The sequence below is a fragment of the Taudactylus pleione genome, unplaced genomic scaffold, assembly GCF_031769625.1.
Source record: "Taudactylus pleione unplaced genomic scaffold, aTauple2 ptg000381l, whole genome shotgun sequence".
Taxonomy (NCBI): Eukaryota; Metazoa; Chordata; class Amphibia; order Anura; family Myobatrachidae; genus Taudactylus; species Taudactylus pleione.
This window is the reverse complement of record NW_028284782.1, coordinates 4,571,702-4,596,608: the sequence shown is the minus strand read 5'-3', so window position 1 is coordinate 4,596,608 and position 24,907 is coordinate 4,571,702. Positions and strand designations below refer to the sequence as shown.

Here is a 24,907-nt window from a genome sequence, read left to right as displayed (position 1 = left end):
CAGAGAAGGAGGGACCGGTAGGCCTTCATGAAGATAAGCTTCAGAAATAGCCATACGGATCCAGGCTGCCAAAGTTTGCTTTGAAGCAGGCCAACCCTTTTTACAGAAGCCATAGAGGACAACAAAGCGTCCGACTTCCTAAACAAAGAAGTGCGGTCAACAGAAGTCCTTAAGGCCCGCACAACATCCAAAGAGGCCTCACCCACGGAAAGACCCGCTGAGTTAAAGGCCGGAACAACTATTTCCTCGTTAACATGAAACTGGGAAACAACTTTGGGAAGAAACTCGGGCCGAGTGCGGAGCACTGCCCTGTTCCCATGAAAAACCAAGAAAGGGGGTCTACAAGAAAGAGCCCCTAACTCAGAAACACGTCTGGCTGAAGCAACGGCCAGAAGGAAAACAGTCTTCGCTGTTAGCCATTTAATATCCACTGAGCCCAGTGGTTCAAACGGCGGTCCTTGGAGAGCCCTCAGGACCACAGCCAAATCCCAAGGCGCCACAGGTGGAACAAAGGGCGGCTGAATACGGAGAACACCTTGCATAAAGGTGCGCACATCCGGGATTGTAGCAATCCTACGGTGAAACCAGACAGATAGGGCCGAAACCTGTACCTTCAAAGAAGCAAGGCGAAGCCCATGATCTAGTCCCGCTTGCAGGAAGGCGAGAATCCGAGACAGACGAAACTCCCGCGGTGCATAACCTCTCGGTCGACACCACTGGAAGAACGTATGGCACACGCGATGGTATATCCTCGCGGAAGACGGTTTCCGAGCTCGTAACATGGTACGCACCACAGAGCTGGCAAACCCCCTGGACCTCAGCATGGCCGTCTCAACAGCCACGCCGCCAAAGACAGCCGAGTCAGGTCCGGGTGAAGACAAGGACCCTGAGACAGAAGGTCCGGTCGTAGCGGCAACCGCAGAGGACTGTCCACGGACAGACCCTGAAGGTCTGAGAACCAGTGCCGTCTGGGCCACGCGGGAGCTATCAACAGGAGCGTCCCTCCTTCCTGTTTGAATTTCCGGATTACCCGTGGAAGAAGGGAGACCGGAGGGAACAGGTATGCGAACCTGAACGTCCACCGGACGGACAGAGCATCCACCAGAGACGCCCCTTCGTCTCTTGTGCGAGACCCGTACACCGGCAACTTGTTGTTGTGCCGGGACGCCATGAGGTCGATTTCTGGAAGACCCCACCTGTCCACCAGTAGTTGAAAAACGTCCGGGTGCAGGGACCATTCCCCTGGATGAACGTCCTGGCGACTTAGAAAGTCCACCTCCCAATTTAGCACTCCCGGGATGAAGACCGCTGATATGGCCGGAAGATTGCGCTCCGCCCAAACCAGGATCCGAGAGACCTCTACGAGAGCCGCCCGACTGCGAGTTCCTCCTTGCCTGTTTATGTAGGCCACGGTGGTAGCATTGTCCGACTGGACCTGCACCGGGTGACCCTGGAGAAACCGCTGTGCCTGCAGGAGAGCATTGAAGACCGCACGGAGTTCCAAGATATTTATTGGAAGCTCCGCTTCTGTCGGTGTCCACCTGCCCTGGAACAAGTGTGGACCCGAAACTGCTCCCCAGCCCCGAAGACTGGCGTCCGTTGTCAACAGGACCCAATTTGGAACCCAGAACGGACGTCCCTTGTTGAGGTGGGTCGTCTTTAACCACCACGCAAGGGACAGGCGAACCTCCGGGGTGAGCACAATCGTCTGGAACTTCAGAGACTGAGGCAGCCCGTTCCACTTGGACAGGATCAGGTGCTGCAGAGGTCTAGAGTGAAACTGGGCGTATTCCACCATGTCGAACACCGACACCATGGAGCCCAGTAACCTCATCGCCGAGTGTAAGGACACCCGGCGGCTGTGCAGACAACTGCGCACCCTTGACTGTAAAGCAGAGATCTTGTCCTCCGTCACGAAGATCCTTTGCTGTCCCGAGTCCAATAAGGCTCCAAGATGCAGAATCCTCCGAGACGGGATTAGAGTGGACTTCTGCCAGTTGATTAGCCAGCCGTGCCGTTGCAGCAGTGCAATGGTCAGGTCCAAGTGGTGTAACAGGAGCTCTGGAGATCCTGCCACCAATAACAGGTCGTCCAAGTACGGCAACATGCGGACTCCTTGCAGCCGCAGAGAAGCCGCCATGACCGCCATAGCGTCCTGTATGTCCAATGACACCATGTAGTCCCCAGGTTCCAGCGCCAGAATGATGGACCGTAGGGTCTCCATCCGAAACTTCGGGACCCGCAAAGACTTGTTGAGTGCTTTGAATTTGAGAATCGGACGATATGACCCATTGGGTTTCTGTACCAAAAATAGATTTGAATAGAAACCCTGGCCCCTCTGGGAGAATGGAACAGGCACTATAACTCCAGCCTGGAGCATAGTGTGCAATACCTTCCGCAGCTCCGTAGCCTTGTTCCGGTCTGATGGTAGACCCGTGGTGAAGAATCGAGCCGGGGGTCTGTGCCGGAAGGAGAGGGCGTACCCGTGAGAGACCACCTCCAGAACCCAAGTGTCTGTCGTAGTGAACGACCAACACCGGGAGAACTGCAGCAGGCGGCCTCCCACCCTGGGATCCCCCAAGGGGAGACCCGGACCGTCAGGCCGCAGGCTTGTCATCTGGCTTGGGGGCCGGACGTCTGGTACTCCATGCCTGTTTCCGGGGCTTGACCGATTTCTTAGGGCCAGCCTGTCGAGGAAACGACTGTGGTTTGGGCCTGCCCTGGGCCCTAGATGACCGAAAGGACGATGGTCCAGAACCAGAAGGAGCAGCGGCCGACGGGAGACAAGCAGATTTGGCTGCCGCCAGCGTGGCCACAATCTTATCCAGATCCGGACCGAAGAGAACTTCTTCGGTAAACGGCAACGCTTCCAGACCTTTTTTGGATCTGCGTCCGCCTTCCAGGATCGCAGCCACAAGGTGCGACGAGCAGCTACCGCTGCTGAAGAAATTCTAGACACCAGAGTACTAATGTCTAGAGCCGCCTCGTTGATGTAGGTGGCCGAATCACGGAGATTGCCAATCAACTCCGCTTGTTCGGCCGGACAGTCGGATTCAAAAGAAGCCTCTAATGAATCCGCCCAGCGCTCCATCGCTCTGGCAACCCAGCAAATGGCCATAGCCGGCCATGCTGCCCCCCCTGCAAGGGAATAAGCGGACTTCAGGCAGATTTCTACCTTGCGGTCCGTAGCATCCTTAAGGGAGGACATGGATGGCATCGGCAATGTGGCACTACGGACAAGACGGGTCACGTGAGAATCCACCTGTGGAGGGGATTCACACTTAGCAAAATAATTATCCGCGAACGGATAAGCCACCGCCAGGCGTCTCTGCGGCTGGTATCTTTTGCCAGGTTGTTTCCACGCCTCCTCTAAATGGTCCACCAACTGACCCGAAAGAGGAAAGACTGTGGCATCGCCCTTCACATCTTTGAAAAAGGCATACTTAGATTTAGCCGCTGGGGGAACTTCGTCCTCAATCACCAAGGCTGTGCGGACCGCCCGAATAAGTCCAGGAATATATACTTTGGACTTAGCATCAGCGTCCTTAGTATGGAAAGGTTCCTGATCGTAAGGATCCAGAATCTTCCCATCATCAGACGTCCCTTCGTCATCCTCATAAGGAGCGGACAGAGACGCCACCGGCCTTTTATGAGGCCGCATCACAGACTCCCCTTGCAACACATCCGACAAGTGCTGTAAAGAACTCGTCAGGGAGTTAACCCACGCTGGCTCCTGAGAACCCGGGAGCGGGGAAATAGGGAGACTGTGGGGTACCACCAATTGTCGTGGGAACCCCTGCATGGGTGACGACACCACAGACTGCTGGGACAAATCCATCGGAGTAAACGCGGGCTGCGGAGCTAACTGGCCCACTAAAGCTGTTAACGCCTGAGCGAAACAAGCCCAGGGCGGCTCCTGTACCGGTGCTGTAACCGTAATAGGCCGCGCCATGGACAAACACTGCCGGCAAAGGCCCTCCGCGCTACCCTCCCCCTCCGCTAACGGTACTTTGCACGTGGTACACTGTAGCCGGAGGGGAAAATCACTTTCAGACATGATGGCACCACGTATGTGACCTCTCTCACCAATTAAGTATTAAATAGGCGAGAGACCACCCTGCAGCACCGCACCGCAAGGGCTTTAGCAGAAAGAACAGGGACAGTAATAAAGCTGACAGTTTAGAGAAGAATAGTTACAGGCAGCGCTAGCACAGTCACATACAATGCAGAGAAATAACAATTCCTGCACTAACAGCGCTGATCACTCAACTACACAGACACAGGGCCTGGTAGGACACAGCGCTGCATACACAGACCTGAGCCACAGCGGAGGAGAGGTATGCGGGGGGACCCAGACCACGATGCTTCCTTCCAGACTTCCAGCAGCGTTCACCATGCGTTGCAGAGAAGATGGCCGCCGAGGAGCAGAGAGAAGCTGGCCTGGGGGAGGAGCGCTGACACAGGACCAGTCAGCACAGTGCAGAGAGGGCTGTGTGCAGCGGGGGAGGCGCCGGCTGTGAGACAGGGAAGGCGCGCTCCCCTGGCATGCATTTAACCCCTGGGACGCCGCAGCGCTACCGCTCTGCTGCGGTCCGCTGTCCCAGGGGGTAGTGGAAGCGCCGGTTGGTCGCCTGGCTCCACGCTGCAGCCAGTCCCCAGGGAGCCCCCTGCCTGGGGACTTAGGACCATGTGATCAGCGGGGACCCACCGCGGGACCCCGCTGCTTACCTCTGTCCCCCTTGAATCCGGCCATGGTCCGGAGCATCTGGGGTCACCGCTAGCTGTGACCCCAGACGCCCACCAGCATCCCCGGATCAGTACCGGCGTTCTGGTACCGGCGGGGTGTAGGGAAGACAGCATGGACGTCAGGACTGACTGTCCATGCTGTTCATCCAGATGTGCAGCCACAGCTGCATGAAGAATAAGCTTCAGGGGCTCTTCTAGCTCCCACTCCAACAGGTGCACCCGACTCCGGCCGGGCACCAAACTAAACTGAGGTGCCTTGGCCCGGGGGCGGGGTATAGGAGGGGACCTAGTGCATCCTGGGAGGCTGAAAGCTTAACTCTTTGGTGCCCTGCGACTGACGTCACACCTATACCCCAAGGTATCCTGTGGATACCCTATGGACCCTGAAGTAGAAAATATGATTGTGCTCATCTGAAGGTGATTCCACTCAAGCATGATGGAATACCAGATGACGTTCTCTCAAGACAGACTGGGAGAATTCACACCGATCAGCCATAACATTAAAACCACTGAAATATGAAGTGAATAACCATTGATTATCTTATTACAATGGCATCTGTCAAGTGGTGGGATATATTAGGCAACAGTTGAATACTTCGTTCTCGAAGTTGATGTGTTGGAAAAAAGAAGAAAACAAAAAAAAAGGAGGAGATTTATGTTCTTACCTGGTTAAATCCTTTACTTCGAAATCCATAAGGGACAGGCTTTAGACAATGGGGTATAGGCTGGAAAAGGAGTCCAGGCAGAAAACAGTCAATCTTTTTCTACCAGCAGTCCAGGCTCCTTCTCCTCTATACCCTGCCCCCAACCCCAGACAGGCCTGTAAAGTTTGCAAACCCAAGGCAGGAGCAAGAAGGAGAAGTATGACCGACACACGCAAGTACCTAACACCCAGAAATGCAAAGAGGTGACTCGAAAGCAGAGTAAAAACCCCGTAAGCCAGATGAGTCAGGGTGGCACCCTGTGTCCCCTATGGATTTTGAAAAAAAATAAAGGCTTAACCAGGCAAGAGCATAAATCTCCAATTCTTCTACATACCATAGAGGACACAGGCTTTAGACACTACGACGTCCCAAAGCTATCCCCACTAAGGGAAGGGACGCTCCTGAGCTGCGCTAAAAAACCCTTCACCCGAAAGCCTCATCAGTGGAAGTGAAGGTGTCAAAAGAATAGACTTTGATAAACATATGGGCAGAAGAACAGCCTCATTAAGCTGCTCCACAGAGGCACCATGTCGAGCTGCCCAAGAAGTACCCACAGACCTGGTGGAATGAGCAGTCACCATGGCCGAGGCAGGAAGGTCGCCACAGTGCAAGCATGGCGAATGGTCAAACGGAGGCATCGGGCCAAAGTCTGCCTCGAAGCTGGCCAGCCCAGTTTGTGAAAGTCATACAGGACAAAAGGGGACTCAGTCTTACGGAGATCCCTCGTCCTGTCCACATATATCTGGAGGGCCCTCACAACATCCACAGAGGCCACCTCCGGTGAAGATTAGATGCATGAAAGGCAGGTACCACAATTTCCTGGTTGATGTGAAACAGAGAAACTACCTTAGAAAGGTAGCCTAATTGTGTCAGAAGAACAGCCCAGTTCGAGTGAAAGACCAGAAATGGAGAGCGGAAAGGTCTGCGGACAAGTTACTGTCCCCCCACCTGCGCCGACTTATGTCGGTGGTGAGGAGAACCCATTACTGATTCCAAAAGGGGCAACCCTTGTCCAAGTGGAAATCCTGGAGCCACCACAAGAGGGATAGCTGAATCTACAGAGAGCGAATGATTGTTTGCGTCCTGAGCTGCTGATGTGACTTGTTCCACCAGGATAGAACTTCCATCTGAAGAAACCGGGAGCGAAACAGATCAAACTCCACCATGTCAAAGGTGCAGACAAGCCCAGAATCTACATGCAAAAATGTATTGACATTCAGCAAAGTAAAAACCTGCACGTTTTGGCCTGTAGGACTTGACGCTCCTCCGCTGGGAAGACGACCCGCTGCACCTTGGAATCCAACATCTCCTGCAAGGGAGTCAAGGAGAATTTCTTCCAATTGATAACCCATCCGTGGGACTGAAGCAGATCTATCGTGAGACACGTATATTTCTTGAGGACCTCTGGTGATCGGGAGAGGATCAGTAGGTTGTCCAGATAAGGAAGAATCCTGATATCCCTATACCTTAATTGAGCCACCATGATCTTCATGTAGACAAAAAGCCATGGAAAGAAAATGGCAATGCCCGAAATTGGAAATTGTCCTCCCAGACCGCAAACCTGAGCTAGCGCTAGTAGCCGAGCTTGACAGGAACATGCAAATAGGCATCCTGGATGTCTAGGAGACTATGAAAACCCCCGGCTCTAGAGACAGAATAATGGATAGTAGAGATTCCATGCAAACTCTGGGGATCCGCAAGAACCTGTTGAGGGTCTTCAGGTTGAGAATTGGTCAGAAATAACAGTTTGGCTTCTGAACCAAGAAGAGGTTGGCATAAAACCCCTAGCCTCAGAGATTGGAGAACTGGAAAAATTAAGAGTTATGGTAGACTTTCCTTTGATAACTTTTTCTTCGAGGTCCATAGGGTCCACAGGGATACCATGGGGATAATGTGGTTGGAGTGATCCAGACACCAAACAGTAATGCTTTCAGCTGCCAGGATGCATCACGGTCCTCCTCCACATATACCCCACTCCTGGCCAAGGGCATTCAACTCTGCAAACAAGCCCAGGCAGGAGAAGGAAAGAGGAGAAGGAAAAACAATCGTACACCAGAAACCGGGCATTAATGTGCTGCATAATGTGTAAATGCCGGGCATGGATGTGTGGCAAAATGTGTAAAGGCGGGGCATCAATAGGTGGCATAATGTGTAAAGTGCTATAATGTGCAGCATAATGTGTAAAGGCTGGGCATGGCTGTCTGGCATAATGTGTAAAGTGCATTAATGTGTGGCATCATTTGCAAGGGGACCCACAAATTGTCACTCACTCACTGTTATATGGAGAACAGCTCTATCCGGGTGAAAAATCAAAAATGGGGAGCAACATGAGGGGAGAAAAAGTGTCCTCGCTGTCAACCAAATCTACAGAGTCCAGAGTTTCAAGCAGGGGAGCTTGTAGCCCCTTGAGAACCAAAGGCAAAACCCACGGTGCTACTGGTGGGACAAAGGGTGGCTGAACTCTGAGAATCCCCTGAAAAAAAAATTCTAACATCTGGCAAAGAAGCAATCTTTCTTTGGAACCAGACTGACAGTGCAGAAACCTGCACTCTGAGGGTGGCCAGGTGGAGACCAAGGTCTAACCCAGCCTGGAGAAAGGCAAGTACCCGGGAAACCCTAAAAACCTTGGGAGTCATACCTTCTGTGGGAACACCACTGATCAAAAGAATGCCAAACTCTGTAATAGATGCAGGCAAAGGACGTTTTTCTAGCCCTAATCATCGTTTGAATCACAGAGTTGAAGAAATTTTTGGCTCTTAAGATGGAAGACTCAAGAGCCAAAGACAGACAGGGCAAGTCTAGATGTAGGCTAACAGATCCAGCCAGAGAGGAAAAGGAAACAAAGTCTACGGATAGATTCCTTATGTCGGTGAACCAATGGCGTCTGGGCCACGCATGAAACACTAGTATTTACTGCCAGTGCGTTGACTAAGGCAGGGGTTTCTGGTCCCGTATCTGGGGACCTTGTGGTTCTGACGTGATGCCATGAGGTCTATGTCCGGTAGGCACCATTTGTTCAAAAAGAGAGAGAGAGGGGAAGAGGGGACAGAACGATATGGAGAACCAGTGGAATCACAACTTCATACACTAATGACAATGAGTATTATTAGAGAATGGCATCTGTAACTCTATAACACCACCCCCTCTCTACTACAACACCCACCATTCTCTCTCCAATACAACACCTACACTCTCTCTACTACAACACACCCTCCTCACTCTACTGTAACTCCCACCCTCCCCTCTCTACTACAACACCCAACCTTCTCTCTCACTCACCCTCTCCTCTCTACTACAAAACTTACCTTCTTCTCTATACTACAACCTGCACCTGACTGTATATATACATACATACATACATACACACACGCAGCCTTGCAAAAGTATTCACTTCCTTGGCTTTTTACCTTTTTTGTCACATTACAACCTGTAATTTTTTTTTTTTTTATCTGAATTTTAATTTTATGTGATGGTTCTGCACAAGAGTCTAATTTGGTGAAGTGAAATAAGAAAAATATATATAAAAAAGAATCTTTATAAATAAAATTCTGAAAATTGGCATGTGCATATGTAATCACCCCCTTTGCTATGAAGCCCCTCAAAAGTTCTGGTGCAACCAATTACCTTCAGAAGTGACATAACTAGTGAAATGAAGTCCAGCTGTGTGAAATCTAAGTGTCACTTGATCTGTCAGTATAAACACACCTTTTCTGAAGGCCCCAGAGACTGGAACACCACTAAGCAAGAGGCATCACACCATGAAGAAGTTGTTGAGAAGTAGAATTCTGGGTTGGGTTATAGAAAAAATATCCAAATCTTTGATGATCCCCAGAGCACCATCAAATCAATCATCAAATGGAAAGAATATGGTATCACAACAAACCTGCCAAGAGAGGGCCACCCACCAAAACTCAGACCAGGCAAGGAGGGCATTAATCAGAGAGGCATCTAAGGTAACCCTTAAGGAGCTGCAGAGTTCCACAGCAGAGACTGGTGTATCTGTGCATATAACCACAATGAGAGAGAGAGGGCGGGGGGGAGAGGGGGCGCGAGAGAGAGAGAGGGCGGGGGGGAGAGGGGGCGCGAGAGAGAGAGAGGGCGGGGGGGAGAGGGGGCGCGAGAGAGAGAGAGGGCGGGGGGGAGAGGGGGCGCGAGAGAGAGAGAGGGCGGGGGGGAGAGGGGGCGCGAGAGAGAGAGAGGGCGGGGGGGAGAGGGGGCGCGAGAGAGAGAGAGGGCGGGGGGAGAGGGGGCGCGAGAGAGAGAGAGGGCGGGGGGGAGAGGGGGCGCGAGAGAGAGAGAGGGCGGGGGGGAGAGGGGGCGCGAGAGAGAGAGAGGGCGGGGGGGAGAGGGGGCGCGAGAGAGAGAGAGGGCGGGGGGGAGAGGGGGCGCGAGAGAGAGAGAGGGCGGGGGGGAGAGGGGGCGCGAGAGAGAGAGAGGGCGGGGGGGAGAGGGGGCGCGAGAGAGAGAGAGGGCGGGGGGGGAGAGGGGGCGCGAGAGAGAGAGAGGGCGGGGGGGAGAGGGGGCGCGAGAGAGAGAGAGGGCGGGGGGGAGAGGGGGCGCGAGAGAGAGAGAGGGCGGGGGGGAGAGGGGGCGCGAGAGAGAGAGAGGGCGGGGGGGAGAGGGGGCGCGAGAGAGAGAGAGGGCGGGGGGGAGAGGGGGCGCGAGAGAGAGAGAGGGCGGGGGGGAGAGGGGGCGCGAGAGAGAGAGAGGGCGGGGGGGAGAGGGGGCGCGAGAGAGAGAGAGGGCGGGGGGGGAGAGGGGGCGCGAGAGAGAGAGAGGGCGGGGGGGAGAGGGGGCGCGAGAGAGAGAGAGGGCGGGGGGGAGAGGGGGCGCGAGAGAGAGAGAGGGCGGGGGGGAGAGGGGGCGCGAGAGAGAGAGAGGGCGGGGGGGAGAGGGGGCGCGAGAGAGAGAGAGGGCGGGGGGGAGAGGGGGCGCGAGAGAGAGAGAGGGCGGGGGGGAGAGGGGGCGCGAGAGAGAGAGAGGGCGGGGGGGAGAGGGGGCGCGAGAGAGAGAGAGGGCGGGGGGGAGAGGGGGCGCGAGAGAGAGAGAGGGCGGGGGGGAGAGGGGGCGCGAGAGAGAGAGAGGGCGGGGGGGAGAGGGGGCGCGAGAGAGAGAGAGGGCGGGGGGGAGAGGGGGCGCGAGAGAGAGAGAGGGCGGGGGGGAGAGGGGGCGCGAGAGAGAGAGAGGGCGGGGGGGAGAGGGGGCGCGAGAGAGAGAGAGGGCGGGGGGGAGAGGGGGCGCGAGAGAGAGAGAGGGCGGGGGGGAGAGGGGGCGCGAGAGAGAGAGAGGGCGGGGGGGAGAGGGGGCGCGAGAGAGAGAGAGGGCGGGGGGGAGAGGGGGCGCGAGAGAGAGAGAGGGCGGGGGGGGAGAGGGGGCGCGAGAGAGAGAGAGGGCGGGGGGGAGAGGGGGCGCGAGAGAGAGAGAGGGCGGGGGGGGAGAGGGGGCGCGAGAGAGAGAGAGGGCGGGGGGGAGAGGGGCGCGAGAGAGAGAGAGAGGGCGGGGGGGAGAGGGGGCGCGAGAGAGAGAGAGGGCGGGGGGGAGAGGGGGCGCGAGAGAGAGAGAGGGCGGGGGGGAGAGGGGGCGCGAGAGAGAGAGAGGGCGGGGGGGAGAGGGGGCGCGAGAGAGAGAGAGGGCGGGGGGAGAGGGGGCGCGAGAGAGAGAGAGGGCGGGGGGGAGAGGGGGCGCGAGAGAGAGAGAGGGCGGGGGGGAGAGGGGGCGCGAGAGAGAGAGAGGGCGGGGGGGAGAGGGGGCGCGAGAGAGAGAGAGGGCGGGGGGGAGAGGGGGCGCGAGAGAGAGAGAGGGCGGGGGGGAGAGGGGGCGCGAGAGAGAGAGAGGGCGGGGGGGGAGAGGGGGCGCGAGAGAGAGAGAGGGCGGGGGGGAGAGGGGGCGCGAGAGAGAGAGAGGGCGGGGGGGGAGAGGGGGCGCGAGAGAGAGAGAGGGCGGGGGGGAGAGGGGGCGCGAGAGAGAGAGAGGGCGGGGGGGAGAGGGGGCGCGAGAGAGAGAGAGGGCGGGGGGGAGAGGGGGCGCGAGAGAGAGAGAGGGCGGGGGGGAGAGGGGGCGCGAGAGAGAGAGAGGGCGGGGGGGAGAGGGGGCGCGAGAGAGAGAGAGGGCGGGGGGGAGAGGGGGCGCGAGAGAGAGAGAGGGCGGGGGGGAGAGGGGGCGAGCGAGAGAGAGAGGGGGCGAGCGAGAGAGAGAGGGGGCGAGCGAGAGAGAGAGGGGGCGAGCGAGAGAGAGAGGGGGCGAGCGAGAGAGAGAGGGGGCGAGCGAGAGAGAGAGGGGGCGAGCGAGAAAGGGGGGGGCGAGCGAGAAAGGGGGGGGGCGAGCGAGAAAGGGGGGGGCGAGCGAGAAAGGGGGGGGCGAGCGAGAAAGGGGGGGGCGAGCGAGAAAGGGGGGGGCGAGCGAGAAAGGGGGGGGCGAGCGAGAAAGGGGGGGGCGAGCGAGAAAGGGGGGGGCGAGCGAGAAAGGGGGGGGCGAGCGAGAAAGGGGGGGGCGAGCGAGAAAGGGGGGGGGCGAGCGAGAAAGGGGGGGGCGAGCGAGAAAGGGGGGGGCGAGCGAGAAAGGGGGGGGCGAGCGAGAAAGGGGGGGGCGAGCGAGAAAGGGGGGGGCGAGCGAGAAAGGGGGGGGGCGAGCGAGAAAGGGGGGGGCGAGCGAGAAAGGGGGGGGCGAGCGAGAAAGGGGGGGGCGAGCGAGCGAGAAAGGGGGGGGCGAGCGAGAAAGGGGGGGGCGAGCGAGAAAGGGGGGGGGCGAGCGAGAAAGGGGGGGGCGAGCGAGAAAGGGGGGGGGCGAGCGAGAAAGGGGGGGGCGAGCGAGAAAGGGGGGGGCGAGCGAGAAAGGGGGGGGCGAGCGAGAAAGGGGGGGGGCGAGCGAGAAAGGGGGGGGGCGAGCGAGAAAGGGGGGGGCGAGCGAGAAAGGGGGGGGGCGAGCGAGAAAGGGGGGGGCGAGCGAGAAAGGGGGGGCGAGCGAGAAAGGGGGGGCGAGCGAGAAAGGGGGGGGCGAGCGAGAAAGGGGGGGGCGAGCGAGAAAGGGGGGGGCGAGCGAGAAAGGGGGGGGCGAGCGAGAAAGGGGGGGGCGAGCGAGAAAGGGGGGGGCGAGAGAGAAAGGGGGGGGGCGAGAGAGAAAGGGGGGGGCGAGAGAGAAAGGGGGGGGCGAGAGAGAAAGGGGGGGGCGAGAGAGAAAGGGGGGGGGCGAGAGAGAAAGGGGGGGCGAGAGAGAAAGGGGGGGGCGAGAGAGAAAGGGGGGGCGAGAGAGAAAGGGGGGGCAAGAGAGAAAGGGGGGGCAAGAGAGAAAGGGGGGGCAAGAGAGAAAGGGGGGGCAAGAGAGAAAGGGGGGGCAAGAGAGAAAGGGGGGGCAAGAGAGAAAGGGGGGGCAAGAGAGAAAGGGGGGGGCAAGAGAGAAAGGGGGGGGCTAGAGAGAAAGGGGGGGGCAAGAGAGAGAGGGGGGGCGAGAGAGAGAGGGGGGGGCGAGAGAGAGAGGGGGGGCGAGAGAGAGAGGGAGCCGAGACCAATGACAGAAGGTCATCCAGATATGGTAGTATTCCGATTCCCTGATGCCTGAGGGAAGCAGTCATAACTGCTATTATTTTGGTGAAGACCCAAGGGGCTGTTGATAGACCAAAGGGCAGTGTCTGAAATTGTTGGCGGGATGGCGTAATAGGCACATGCAGATATGCATCCTGAATGTCCAGGGAAGCCATAAAATTCCCAGGTTCCATTGCCAAATAATTGACTGAAGAGGGTACACAGATGAACTTGTTGAGGATTTTCAGATTTAGAATAGGGCGATGAGACTCATTTGGTTTCTGAACCAAAAATAGATTGGAAAAATAACCCCCTTCCTTGTAGACCCACAGGAACCTGGGTTTATCACCCCGGCCAGCAACAGGGGGTAAAAAGCCTCCTGGAGGGCCAAGGCTTTTATCGAATCTGATGGGAGAGTTGTGCAAAAAAAAAAAAAAAAAACAACTTCTGGGGAGGACGCCTCCCAGGGTCTTTCGTGGTTTGACTGAGCCATACTCTGACTTGAGGACATAAATATCCACCCAGGAAGGATGAATAGGAGGGGCAAACATAGCATGTTGTGGGTATCCCATTAAAAGAGGCAGTGTGGGAGTAGCCAAACGATCCACTAGATGCGTCATCACCTGAGACAAGGATGACACTCAAGATGGCTCCTGTACAGGGGTTGGTATACTGGACTGCTGAGGTTGTTCTTTATAACAGACAGCACACAAACCTTAAAGTCCTGAGGGGACAAGCTCACCAAACAGGATTTACATGAAACCAGCACAGGAGCCTCCGCCCCTGTTTCCCTTAACCTTTTGACATATTATAAAAGTAAGAATGCAATGTAATGTGACAGCCTTCACAAATAACAAGTAAATGTGAAGTACCAAGGAAAACCCAAACACACCTGTAACAGAGGGATGAGGAGAAAAAACAGTGATCGTTATAACTGAGAGTCAGAAAATAAAAGGCAGTATCAACACAGCAGCTAACAGTCACATACAATGCATATATAATTAAATTGCCATAGACCCTGTATCAACTACTCAAACGCGAGGCCTGGTAGGATATAGAGCACTATATCAGGGAGACTGACCCAAAACCTCCTGAGACCAACAGCTACAGGGCGCACTGAGCGTGGACCGTGAGCGTCTCACATGTGGAGGGTAGGCGGAGCAACCCAGACCCACAAAACCCTTCATAGGGACTGCATCTGGGTCTGGGGAGGAGCTGCAGGGGGAGCACCTACCTCCCCCTAAGCTGCATTAACCAGCCTGGTACGCTGGCCTTGTGGCAGCAGAGGCGTCTGCTGCCGATACCCGCGTCAGACGATAAGGCCCCGGGTGGCCTAGTGAGGGAGCGGACGGCCCCGGGCCCTCATTGCAGTGGCTTCAGGTGTGTCTCCAACGCCGGAAGCAAGGACTGGTGCGTGCGATGCCCTGTAAGCAAGAAATCGCCTTAACTGACATCTAACTGACATCTCCGTGTGTCCGGTTGCAGTCCAGGCCCAGCATTGCTGCAAGCAAGCTCTGCCGTAACCCGCCAAAATCATCAGAGAGACGTTAATGGTGTTGCGGCCCGGCGGAGGTAGACGGAGTTGCGGTGCATGCGTTTTAATTCAGACACTCAGCACTGCTAACTCAAATGCAGACATAAAATAACACATAATATAAAAGAGCTTGGGACTTCCTGAGCAGTCCCTTGTTATAAAGGGTGCGACTAACCCCTGCGGCACCAAACGAACAACTGAATGCCTGTGGCCAGGGGCGGGGTATATGTGGAGGAGGACCATGTCGGGAGCCGAAAGCTTAACTGTTTTGGTGTCTGGATCACTCCAACCACATTATCCACAAGGAATCCCTGTGGATCCCTATGGACCCTGAATAAGAAATTACTTTTGAGCTCAGCAGGGAGTGGATGGACTGCAGTGCTTCTGCTTTGCCTGGATCCACCGAAAGCCTGTGGAAAAAAACTGGTTTGGAGGCCACTCCCAAAAAGGTTAGAGTGTAGCCCATGGAGTCAACCCCTCGTACCCAAACGTCCGACGTAGTCATCATCCAGGACAGCAGAAGTTGGCCTCTCACACTGGGATCCCCAACCGCACCACAATAAGTGAGGCTTGCAGAAGGGGGCGTTACTGAACCCCACAACAATGAACACTCTAAGCCATCTGAACAGAAAAATGACAATAGAAAACTACAGACAAAAGAATAAAAACACTCTGAAAATTCTGTACAGAAAAATGACAAAGCAGCAACAGAGAACAGGAGACAGTGAAAACCCTAAAGTACTCCTAAATAATAAACATGCACACAACAATATTCAAAGAAAGACACGTGGGCAATAACTGCTCAACAATCCAGATACCAATAGGCAGGTAGAAGCTTTTAGTACCATCTGACCGCAGGAGGAGGAGGTGGTATACAGGAGCCCTTGCTGCTCTCCGGAGACTAGCTGAAGCAGGCATAGGCTAAAATGGTCGCTCAGCGTCTCAGTGGGGGACAAGGAGTATGCCTATGACAGGCTGTCTACAGTGAGGGAACGTGCCAAGAGAGCATGGGAGGAGCTAACGGGGAGAGCCTACGTCCCACTGCTGACATAGATCCCCCAGGGCGATGGCAGTCTCCATAGAAGCGTTCCATTGCCTTATGCCCTGGTGGTCTTGTGGAGGTGCCAGGTGGCCTGGCCGACTGCTGTTTTCACCGCCGGTGGTCACCTACACCAGCGGTGACATCCTCTGCAAGCAGGGAGCCGCTCTTACCTTCTCTCCTTGGCGTCCAGGTATGGCTGTGGGTCCCTGGTGTGCGCAGAGGGCCCGACCAATGACTGACCCACTTGCCAGCGCTGCGGCCGCCGGCGCTGAGGTTCAGTGGAGTGGCAGTGCAGGCGTCCTATAAGATGCCTATCGCTGCCCACTCTGAATAAAAATAAATAAAAATGTGAGACTGCTTAAAATCAATCCCTAAAACCAGTGCCCGCTCCTGCAAGCACCAAACTAAAACTGTCCTGCCTGGGGGTGGGGTATAGGTGAAAAGGAGCCTGGGCTTCTGGGAGAAAATTATTAACTGTTTGGTTCCCGAACTAGTACTCCAGCCTATACCCCACTGTCTATATCCTGTGTCCCTTATGGTATGTAGAAGAAATGGGCAAGAGTAAGGATCTGAACAACATTGACAAGGGCCAAATTGTGATGGCTAGACCAGGTTCAGAGCATCTCCAAAACAGGTGGTCTTGTGATGTATTCCCAGCATGCAGTGGTTAGAACCTACTAAAAATGGTCCAAGGACGGACAACCAGTGAAACGTCAAAAGGTGCTTTAGCGCCTATGGCTCATTGATGCTTGTGGGGACCGAAGGTTAGATAGTCTGCTCCAATCCCACAGAAGAGCTACTGTAGCACAAATTGCTGAAAAAGTGAATGCTGGCTAAGATAGAAAAATTAACACACAGTGTATCACAGCTTGCAGTGTATGGGGCTACGTAGATGCAGACCCATCAGAGTGTCCATGCAGACCTTAGTCCACCTCTAAAAGCACCTACATTTAGCACGAGCGTCAGAACTGGACAATGGAAGAAGGTGGCCTGGTCTGATTAAATTCTCTTTTACATAATGTGGATGGCTGGGTGCTTGTGCAACATATTCCTAGGGAAGAGATGGCACGAGGATGCACTATGGTAAGAAGGCAAGCTGGCATATGTTCTGCTGTAAAACCTTGGTTCCTGGCATTCATGCGGATGTTACTTTAACATGTACCAGCTACCTAAACATTGTGGCAACGGTATTCCCTGATGACCGTGGCTTTTTTCAGCAGGATAATGCACACTGTCACACTGCAAAAACTGTTAAGGAATGGTTTGAGGAACATGACAAAGTTCAAGGTGTTGACTTGGCCTCCAAATTCCTTAGTTCACACACAATCGAACATCTGTGGGATGTGCTGGAAAAACCAAGTCCGAGCTATGGAGGCCCCATCTCAGGACTTAAAGCATCTGCTGTTAATGTCTTTGTGCCAGATACCACAGGACAACTTCAGAGGTTTTTGAGTCTATGCGTTGATGGGTCAGAGCTGTTGTGGCAGCCCGAGGGGGACCTACACATTATTAGGCAGGTGGTTTCAATGTTATGGATAATGGGTGCTTATCCTGTTCAGATACTCACGTGGGTTGTTCAGGGTTCTATATGCAGCGGATAAAAGCTGCTGCTGAGTAGGGGAAAAACATGTCCTTACACAGACAATTTTTTTAAATCATATTTGGGTTAGTATGTAGGCTTTCCTGCATAGTACCTTTGTTCCCCATTATTTATATCAATGGTTCTCAACCTCAATCCTTAAGGTGGGTACACATTAAATGATATATCACCCGATATGGCGGATCGGGCCAATATATATATCGCACACATGAACAAATGTGTACGCACTGTTTCACCCTGCATGCTCCCTAGGGGTCGTTCATCGCAACGACAGTTCGAGCGTACATGCTGCTTAACCACTTAACTGACAATTATTTTTCTAAAAACCACTGCAAAATTGTTAGGTTTTTTTATGAGTGAATTAGGTGAGGAACATATTTTAAACTTATCAAAAAAGGGTTCATCCAAAAAAATAAAATAAAAAATCATTTTTTCAAACAGCGGAACATCGGAACCACCATCGGCACATCGGAAACATTGCGACGTTCACTTTGAGAACAGATCCAGGCATGCTAGGGGCATGAGGTTAAATTACTTTTCCCCAGCGGCTACTCAGTTCTGCAGGAGCTTGGTGGGGGGTCCTGCTTTGCTGACTGATCAGCAGTAATCAGCTGCACAGCAGACACACGGGGAGAGGGTGCTGGCAAGCAGAGGGACCTGGCAAGCAGAGGGACCGGAAGGTCCCTCTGAGAGCAGCAGCTGCTGGAAAATTCTCTTCCTGCAGCCGCCCTCATCTTTATCTGTCAGTAAAGAGAAAGAACTGCCTGGTGTGGACAGAAGCTTACGTCCATGCCAGACAAGTGGTTAACCTGTCAATTTGATGAACGACCCCATGCATTTGGATGTGGCTGGTGAATGACATATTGCGCGGACATTCACCAGATCGTGTGGTGTGTACGATATGTCATCTATCACATCGTGGGTCGGCTGGGTACACAGGTCGTCTAATGTGTACCCTGTTTTACATTTTCCCAACTGGGCATGTTTTAGGATTTAGGTCTGTGGAAGATGGGTCGATAATTACTGACCCAGCAAAATAGATTAACTAATCTGTGCATCATTAAAGAAATCCACCAAACATGACCTGTTGGTGGCACTTGAGGACTGGAGTTGAGAACCCCTGACTTATATAATAACCCTATGCAAAAAAGGCGGCAGACATTTTATATATTGCCATTTGAAACAGTAATGAAATATCAACACACGTCTGTTCCATTCACTTTGAATCCTATGAGGAAAAGTGGCAATAGCAAATACTTGTGTGAATTTACCATCTAAGTTATTTAAGAATACTTTTTTTAAATAAAATTAGTGTTGAGCAGGGCATACACACTAGACCATGTGCTGAAAGATATTGTTCAGTGATGTCATCCTGCCACATCCCTGAACAGGCACTTTCTGATGATATTGTCAGATTGGCTTACATGTTTGCACGACAGCAAACCTAGTTAAGGACCCACGGGGGCGTGCATTGTTGGTCATTTGGTGCAAACACACTGGAGATATGAACAATATATCGTTGAATGATATCGTTAACTTTTATCATTTAGTGTGTATGCCCCATTAGACTCAGTTTGTAGTATTGGTGCAAGCTAACAAATAATAAATCTATTTATATGAAAATTCTTGTATTCAAATTCTAAATCCTTGAGAAAATAAGGCATGTGTGGCAGATTAACATTTCATACATGTACCAAAGGCAAGATTTGTACAGAATGATTTTCCTCACCTCCAGCTGTCCATTTAAAGAACAATCAGGCAGCCATGTTGATAGTCTTTTCATTAAACCATTATTATCAGTTTGCCTTCCATCATATAAGCCATAAGATAGAACTAGAAAAACTTATAATGTCCATTCATTTAACCTGTTGGATGGGCAATGTAAATCTGGAATCAAAAAGTTTGGGATAACCTGCTCCCATCATGCAGAATCACCACATAGTGGAAACCAAACTAGGTTTAGCTGTGAGATTCTAGGAAACAGCACAGCCCTTAAACACAAGTGATAAAACAAAAGATGGCTTTTTCTTGCACTTGTTACTGGATCTTTCCTATGTCACTTATAATCTACATAGTCAGCGATTTGATATTGAGAAGAAACTAAAATAATTAGTATTTAGATAGTACCTCTTCCATGTTGTTCTCCATTGGATGCAGTCTATTAACGGACTTAGACTTGGCTAGAAGGAAGAAACAGGTGAGATTAGACGAACATTTAAAATGTGTGTATTGTTTCATTTTGTTATTAAAAACGGAGACGGAGAAATATTTGGCCCACCAGCTCTCAGCTCACCTGCACTCTTGCCCCCAGATTCTCGTGTAGGAGAAGTTGTATCCTCAGATTCTTCTGAAGAGTGTGCTAAATATTCGTGAAGTTTCTGCACCAATGTATTCAACTTGCTTTCACTGGGGACAGAAGAAAAAAAATAAGACTCATTAACCCAATATGCTAGTTGCCTCAATCACATCAATACAGGAAAACACAAAAGTAGTTTATGCTGATCTGACCAAAAATCAGGTCATCAGCCTAGATTATTTATTCTCTACTGTACTGCACCAACATTTCCACACAGAGCTGTAAAGTAGTCCAGTTTCCTTTTTCTATTGAGGAACATTTCCCTTTTAAGGAAATAGGAGAACGGGATATTGAATTTGACAGTCTTGAGAGTAATGGAATTGCATTGCTGGATATTAAGAAATAGTTTATCACGAAATGGCACAAAACAGTCTCACAGCATACTAATACTATACATGAAGAGGCCATTTTGTAAAGAATTTCTAGCTGAATTGTCCAGTAAGTAAAATGGCAGCAAAATGTACTGCCTGATAAAGCCACTAGGTGGATTTTTGAAAGTAAAACTACAAAAAGGATCTCAGATCTCAGCAATGCATTATAGCAACCAACAATGACTACGTAGAACACTTACTTTCAAAGCTGAAAGTAAAATGTAAAAAAAAAATACTTCAGGAAACAAGAATTTCTATAAAACAAAATTGCATTGTTTTATATATAAAATCAATTAAGTATTTTTTTCTTGTTTCAGAATGATTAATATGCAATTGCATCTATATACGATCTTGTTAAAAACCTAATGCAGGTATTTTAAATTAGACGTTAAATAATTAGTGCTGCACGCGTACACTATAGTAATGATTTAATGTAGAAAGATCTTCAGTGCATTCGCAGGACAGCTGTATGATTACAATATGCACACAAACACGAGTTGTGGAAGAAAGTTTTCCAATCCAATGGTATGATCGTTCAACATCGGACTACAAGATCCAAATTTTATCTACATAACTGCCAATTTTTTCACAATGTGATGAATGATCACTATGTGTTGAAATTTAAAGAGCAAGTAAAGAGACTATGACAATCTATTCCAAGCAGGTTATTAAAATAGGAATAAAAGCACTGGACAACTAGCTCTAATTAACATCACTTAATGGAGCCTACCTTATATGACAATACAAAGTATGACTCATAGATTTGCACCACAAGCACCAAGTGTGGACAAATTAATCTAAAAGTTATGAGCCAGTATATTGTAAGGGGAAAATCTGACTTGCATGGAGCATAACAGCAGAAAAATGTTAGGGCTATGAAGAAAAATATTTTACACAGCCTAAATGACCTGTAGAATATAAACACATAGTATAGCAGTCAGTGACCTACATCTACCACCAAAGATTGCAGTCTGCTCCCAACTTCAGATGCCAGGATACCTTTAATTTAGAAAAGCGGGCCTCTGTGGTGACTTGTCAAAAGGTAATGATCCAGCTGAACATTTAATAAATCCAGTACAAAATTATTCATCAAAGGTTTACAAAATACTTTACAATGTACAATGGTGTGATAGAGGGGTTAGAATTGCACTGGGGACATTATTATTATTACCAGTTATTTATATAGCGCACACATATTCCGCAGCGCTTTACAGAGAATAGTTGGCCATTCACATCAGTCCCTGCCCCAGTGGAGCTTACAATCTATGTTCCCTTCCACATGCTCACACACATACACACTAGGGTTAATTTTTGTTGGGAGCCAATTAACCTACCAGTATATTTTTGGAGCGTGGGAGGAAACCGGAGCACCCGGAGGAAACCCATGCAAGCACAGGGAGAATATACAAACTCCACACAGTTAGGGCCATGGTGGGAATTGAACCCACGACCTCAGTGCTGTGAGGCAGTAATGCTACCATTACACCATCTGTGCTGCCCATGGGACATGAATTTGATCCAAAACAGGACTCTATCTGGAGTTTGTATATTGCTGTATGAGTTTCAAACTGCAAGCTCCAATGGGCAGGGACTGATATGAATGCTCCATGAGGGTTCGCAGTTATGTGCTATAAGCACATATTTTATTTGGATATCTGCAATCTGAGAAAGTCCCACAGACGCACTCCAACCAATAGCATGTAGATGTCCCTCCCTTATCCAATCCCTGTCAGCGTGGTGCACAGCTCATTGATTCATCGGTATAGGAGGAGGAGCTCTTCGGCACCGTACTGTTCCCTTGGCCGGCCGCTAGGCTGCCCTTAAAGCACAGAGTAACTGCAGCACTGTAAGCAGGCGCAGTAAAGGGAGTGAACTTAGCACCTTGCTGCTTGTCAGAGTTGTGCACCTCCCAGCACACACCCATGTCATGTAGCCAGACTCCAGACAGACCTACAGGAAAGTGCAGGGAGGATGAATTCCAAGGAGTCAGGAGAGGCTTTGAAAACTGTGGCTGCTCTAGCACCAAGGTGGGTACCAGGGGCCGATGAACAACATTTGTATGGGAGTAACAGGCAGGTAAGGACAATCCACTGATAAACCTCCAAGGGTGGTTATGTTAGCGGTAATTCTGGCTAGGCAAGGACGCAGCCCAATAAAAGAAGACACCCAATAGCATGTAAGTAAGCCTTAATTGTTCGTAGCTCCCATCGAATTGTCTTACGCGACTAGCCCCGCACTGGTCACAACTGTTGCATACCCGTGCAAGAATACATGGAATAAGCTCCTGTGCTAAGTGCCGGGTACAGTGTATTTAAGGTCCACCCAGCACTTGCAACCAGCCTCAAAGTTCTACATATTGGGGATTTCTACTCACACCTCAGGAGGATGCATGCAGAAATATGAAATAAGTGCAGCCTCTGGGCTGGTCCCCCGAAACAATCGAGTAGCTCCCAGGCTCTTTAGATGGGTGCTACAAACAACTGAATTGCCCCTATAAAAGGGAGCCAGCTTAAAAGTTTAGGAGCCAGACCATCGCCCGCAACCAAAATATATGAAAACTTGTATAGACCACCACACATGCCACTTAATCTGTCTGCCATCAGACTACCAAACATGTTTCTTCAATGGTCATCAGTTTCCATCACATGCCCATATCTGTCCCCAATTCATATTATGCCACACAGTATACCCCGAATTCATTGAAGCCCTTTCTCAACACAGCACATACCTGTTTCAAAGGGTGATCTATTTAGCTCTGACTAGCTACAGGGGTAGCAAAACGTGCGATCCTCTGGCTGCTGCTGTGGAACTACACATACCAGCATGTCCTGCTACAATTTGGCTGCTAGGGCATGCTGGGAAGTGTAGCTCTATATCAGTTGGTGTGCCTCACGTTGCCTACCCCTGGTCTAGCACATCTAAGACATCTCCTTTGTGATATAAATATTGCAGAGTCCTTTACATATATGGTGATTACACTTTGGGTTAGCTGGATGGCAGATCTCAATACAAAGGCGTGGGTGGCAAATAGTCCTGGTAATCCCCTCATCCAGAATAAGGCCATGCCTCTCCATTCATAGCACCACTGACAGATGACAGGACAGAGGGGTAGTTATTAGTAACTACCACATATACAGCTGGGAGGACAAATTATTGGCAAGTGCCACATATATGGGGGGGGGCAGTTATTGATGGGTGGCACATATACAGAATCCTGTACTGATACCAATACCCACCAGAGGGTACCCAATATAATAATGTCCTCCCCTAAGCTGCAACACAACTCACCCAGCTGCAAACCTGCAGCGGAGCTAATGGCAGGCTCCCCCATACAACCATAGGGACTTTCCCCTTCTAGTCAATGCACCAGGCTGAGGAAACTTGTAGGGGAACTACAAGTACCAGCATGCACTGTAGGAGCCCCAGGTTGTAGGGGTTGCAGGCTCATCTACCCCACGCTGTGCGAGCTAATAGGGGTATCAGCCACTTACTTAAAAGTCAGAGCCCTCATCCCCGTTGGACAGGCTCCCTGTCAAAAGTTAATCCCGCAGGAGTGAGTCCGGGAATCCACGGCAGCCCTGGCTTGATCATGCAGCCGGCGAATTACTCCAGTCCTACAGCAGCACAGTCAGGCCGGGTAGGCCCCATCCACTCTGGCGGCCTGTTACAGCACGGTGGCATGGCCCGTGAGACAGTCGGTCTATCCCTCCGTCCTCCACCCCTCCCCCCCTTACACGCTGCGGTGAGGCAGCTCTACAGACTTCCTTCACCACACATGCTGCCTTTTAGGAGGGAGAAGGTGGAGCCATACTGAATGAATGTGGCGGGTGCACCCTCCTCCTCCTGTGACAGGTATGCCTCGCCTACGCCTGTAACCATCTGCTCTTTTTTTTTTTTTTTAACAAATAGCTTTACTTGTACTGTACCTGGCTCTTGTAAAACCTAGTCGCCAGGACTAAAATCTTGGCAGCCATGGCGACCAGGATTTGTGGAGCCCTGAGTTATAACAACCAATGACAACAAAGTAAGAAGGACCTGGAGGGAGGGCGTGGCGTGGCCACGGCTGCAATGGAGTAGTAAGCAACTTGTTGGAGCTCCCTGACCAATTATCCTGATCTGCCATCCTGAGCCCAGATAGCCGGCTGTCTGTTGGTGTGCAGTACTTCTATCCTGTGCTGACACTGTTGGAATGTCCTGGAGCTGGAGTGAATGGTGAGCCTGTGCAGAACCCATCGAGTCCTCACAGCCATACTTGTGGAGCTGCCTGTGTTTACTGCTGGCAGTGCAGAACAACCAGCTCCCTCTCCTTGTTATCTCACTGCAGTAAGACTAAATAACTACAGAGCTACTTGTTTTTATCCCCTCTTCCTGTGTTTAATATTGGAAGCATAAAAAACTTGTCTTCTCTCCTTCACACTGCTGCTAGTACATATATACGGAGCTGCTTGCTTCCTCTCCCCATTAGTGAGAACACTAGTGGCAACACAGTGCACCAGTACATGCTACAGACCTGAGATGAGTTTGTGTACACATACAGTCTATATAGGACTGCCACCTCTTCTTGCCCTCCTGTGCTGAATGTTTATCTCCTGATAATATGGGGTAGACTGGGCAGGCTGCTGCTGCTAAGCCGGAAAAATATGCACGCTCCTCTGCCCCACAGCCGCCCCCTGGAGGTGCTGCCCAAGGCCTTTCTTCACCACCTGTTTCTACATCTTCTGGCTCTGAGCAGATTTCTACACCTGAAGTTACCCTAAAGCAGATTCTAGAAGCTGTCACCTCCTCTGAAAAGAGTCTGTCTGATAAAAAGATCCAGTTGTACCTTCTCCAAGATCTTCAAAGAGTTCGGGAGGCTAAGACACGCATCTCCACACTGGGGGACTCTCACTCTCCTTTAAAAGAACAGGTCACCACTTTGGCGACTCAGATAACTGCCATGCACAGAAAAAGTTTGGATATGGAAGGCCGTCTGAGGCAAAACAACGTGCGCTTTTATTGGTCTTCCCAAAAAAAGAGGAAGGTTCCGCCCCAGAGGAT

General features: G+C 51.8%; 1 protein-coding gene across 5 annotated transcripts in view; it reads right to left on the bottom strand.

Annotated features, from left to right (window-relative positions):
* Window positions 1-24,907, bottom strand: part of ATRX (ATRX chromatin remodeler) — a 290,301-nt gene that overhangs the window by 235,880 nt on the left and 29,514 nt on the right. For all 5 annotated transcript variants that reach the window (XM_088445557.1, XM_088445556.1, XM_088445558.1 and 2 more), the window contains 2 exons: window positions 19,437-19,549; window positions 19,271-19,323 (listed from right to left, as the gene is read on the bottom strand). In XM_088445557.1, coding sequence (XP_088301683.1) covers window positions 19,271-19,323; window positions 19,437-19,549 — 166 coding nt within the window. The remainder of the gene's footprint in view (window positions 1-19,270; window positions 19,324-19,436; window positions 19,550-24,907) is intronic.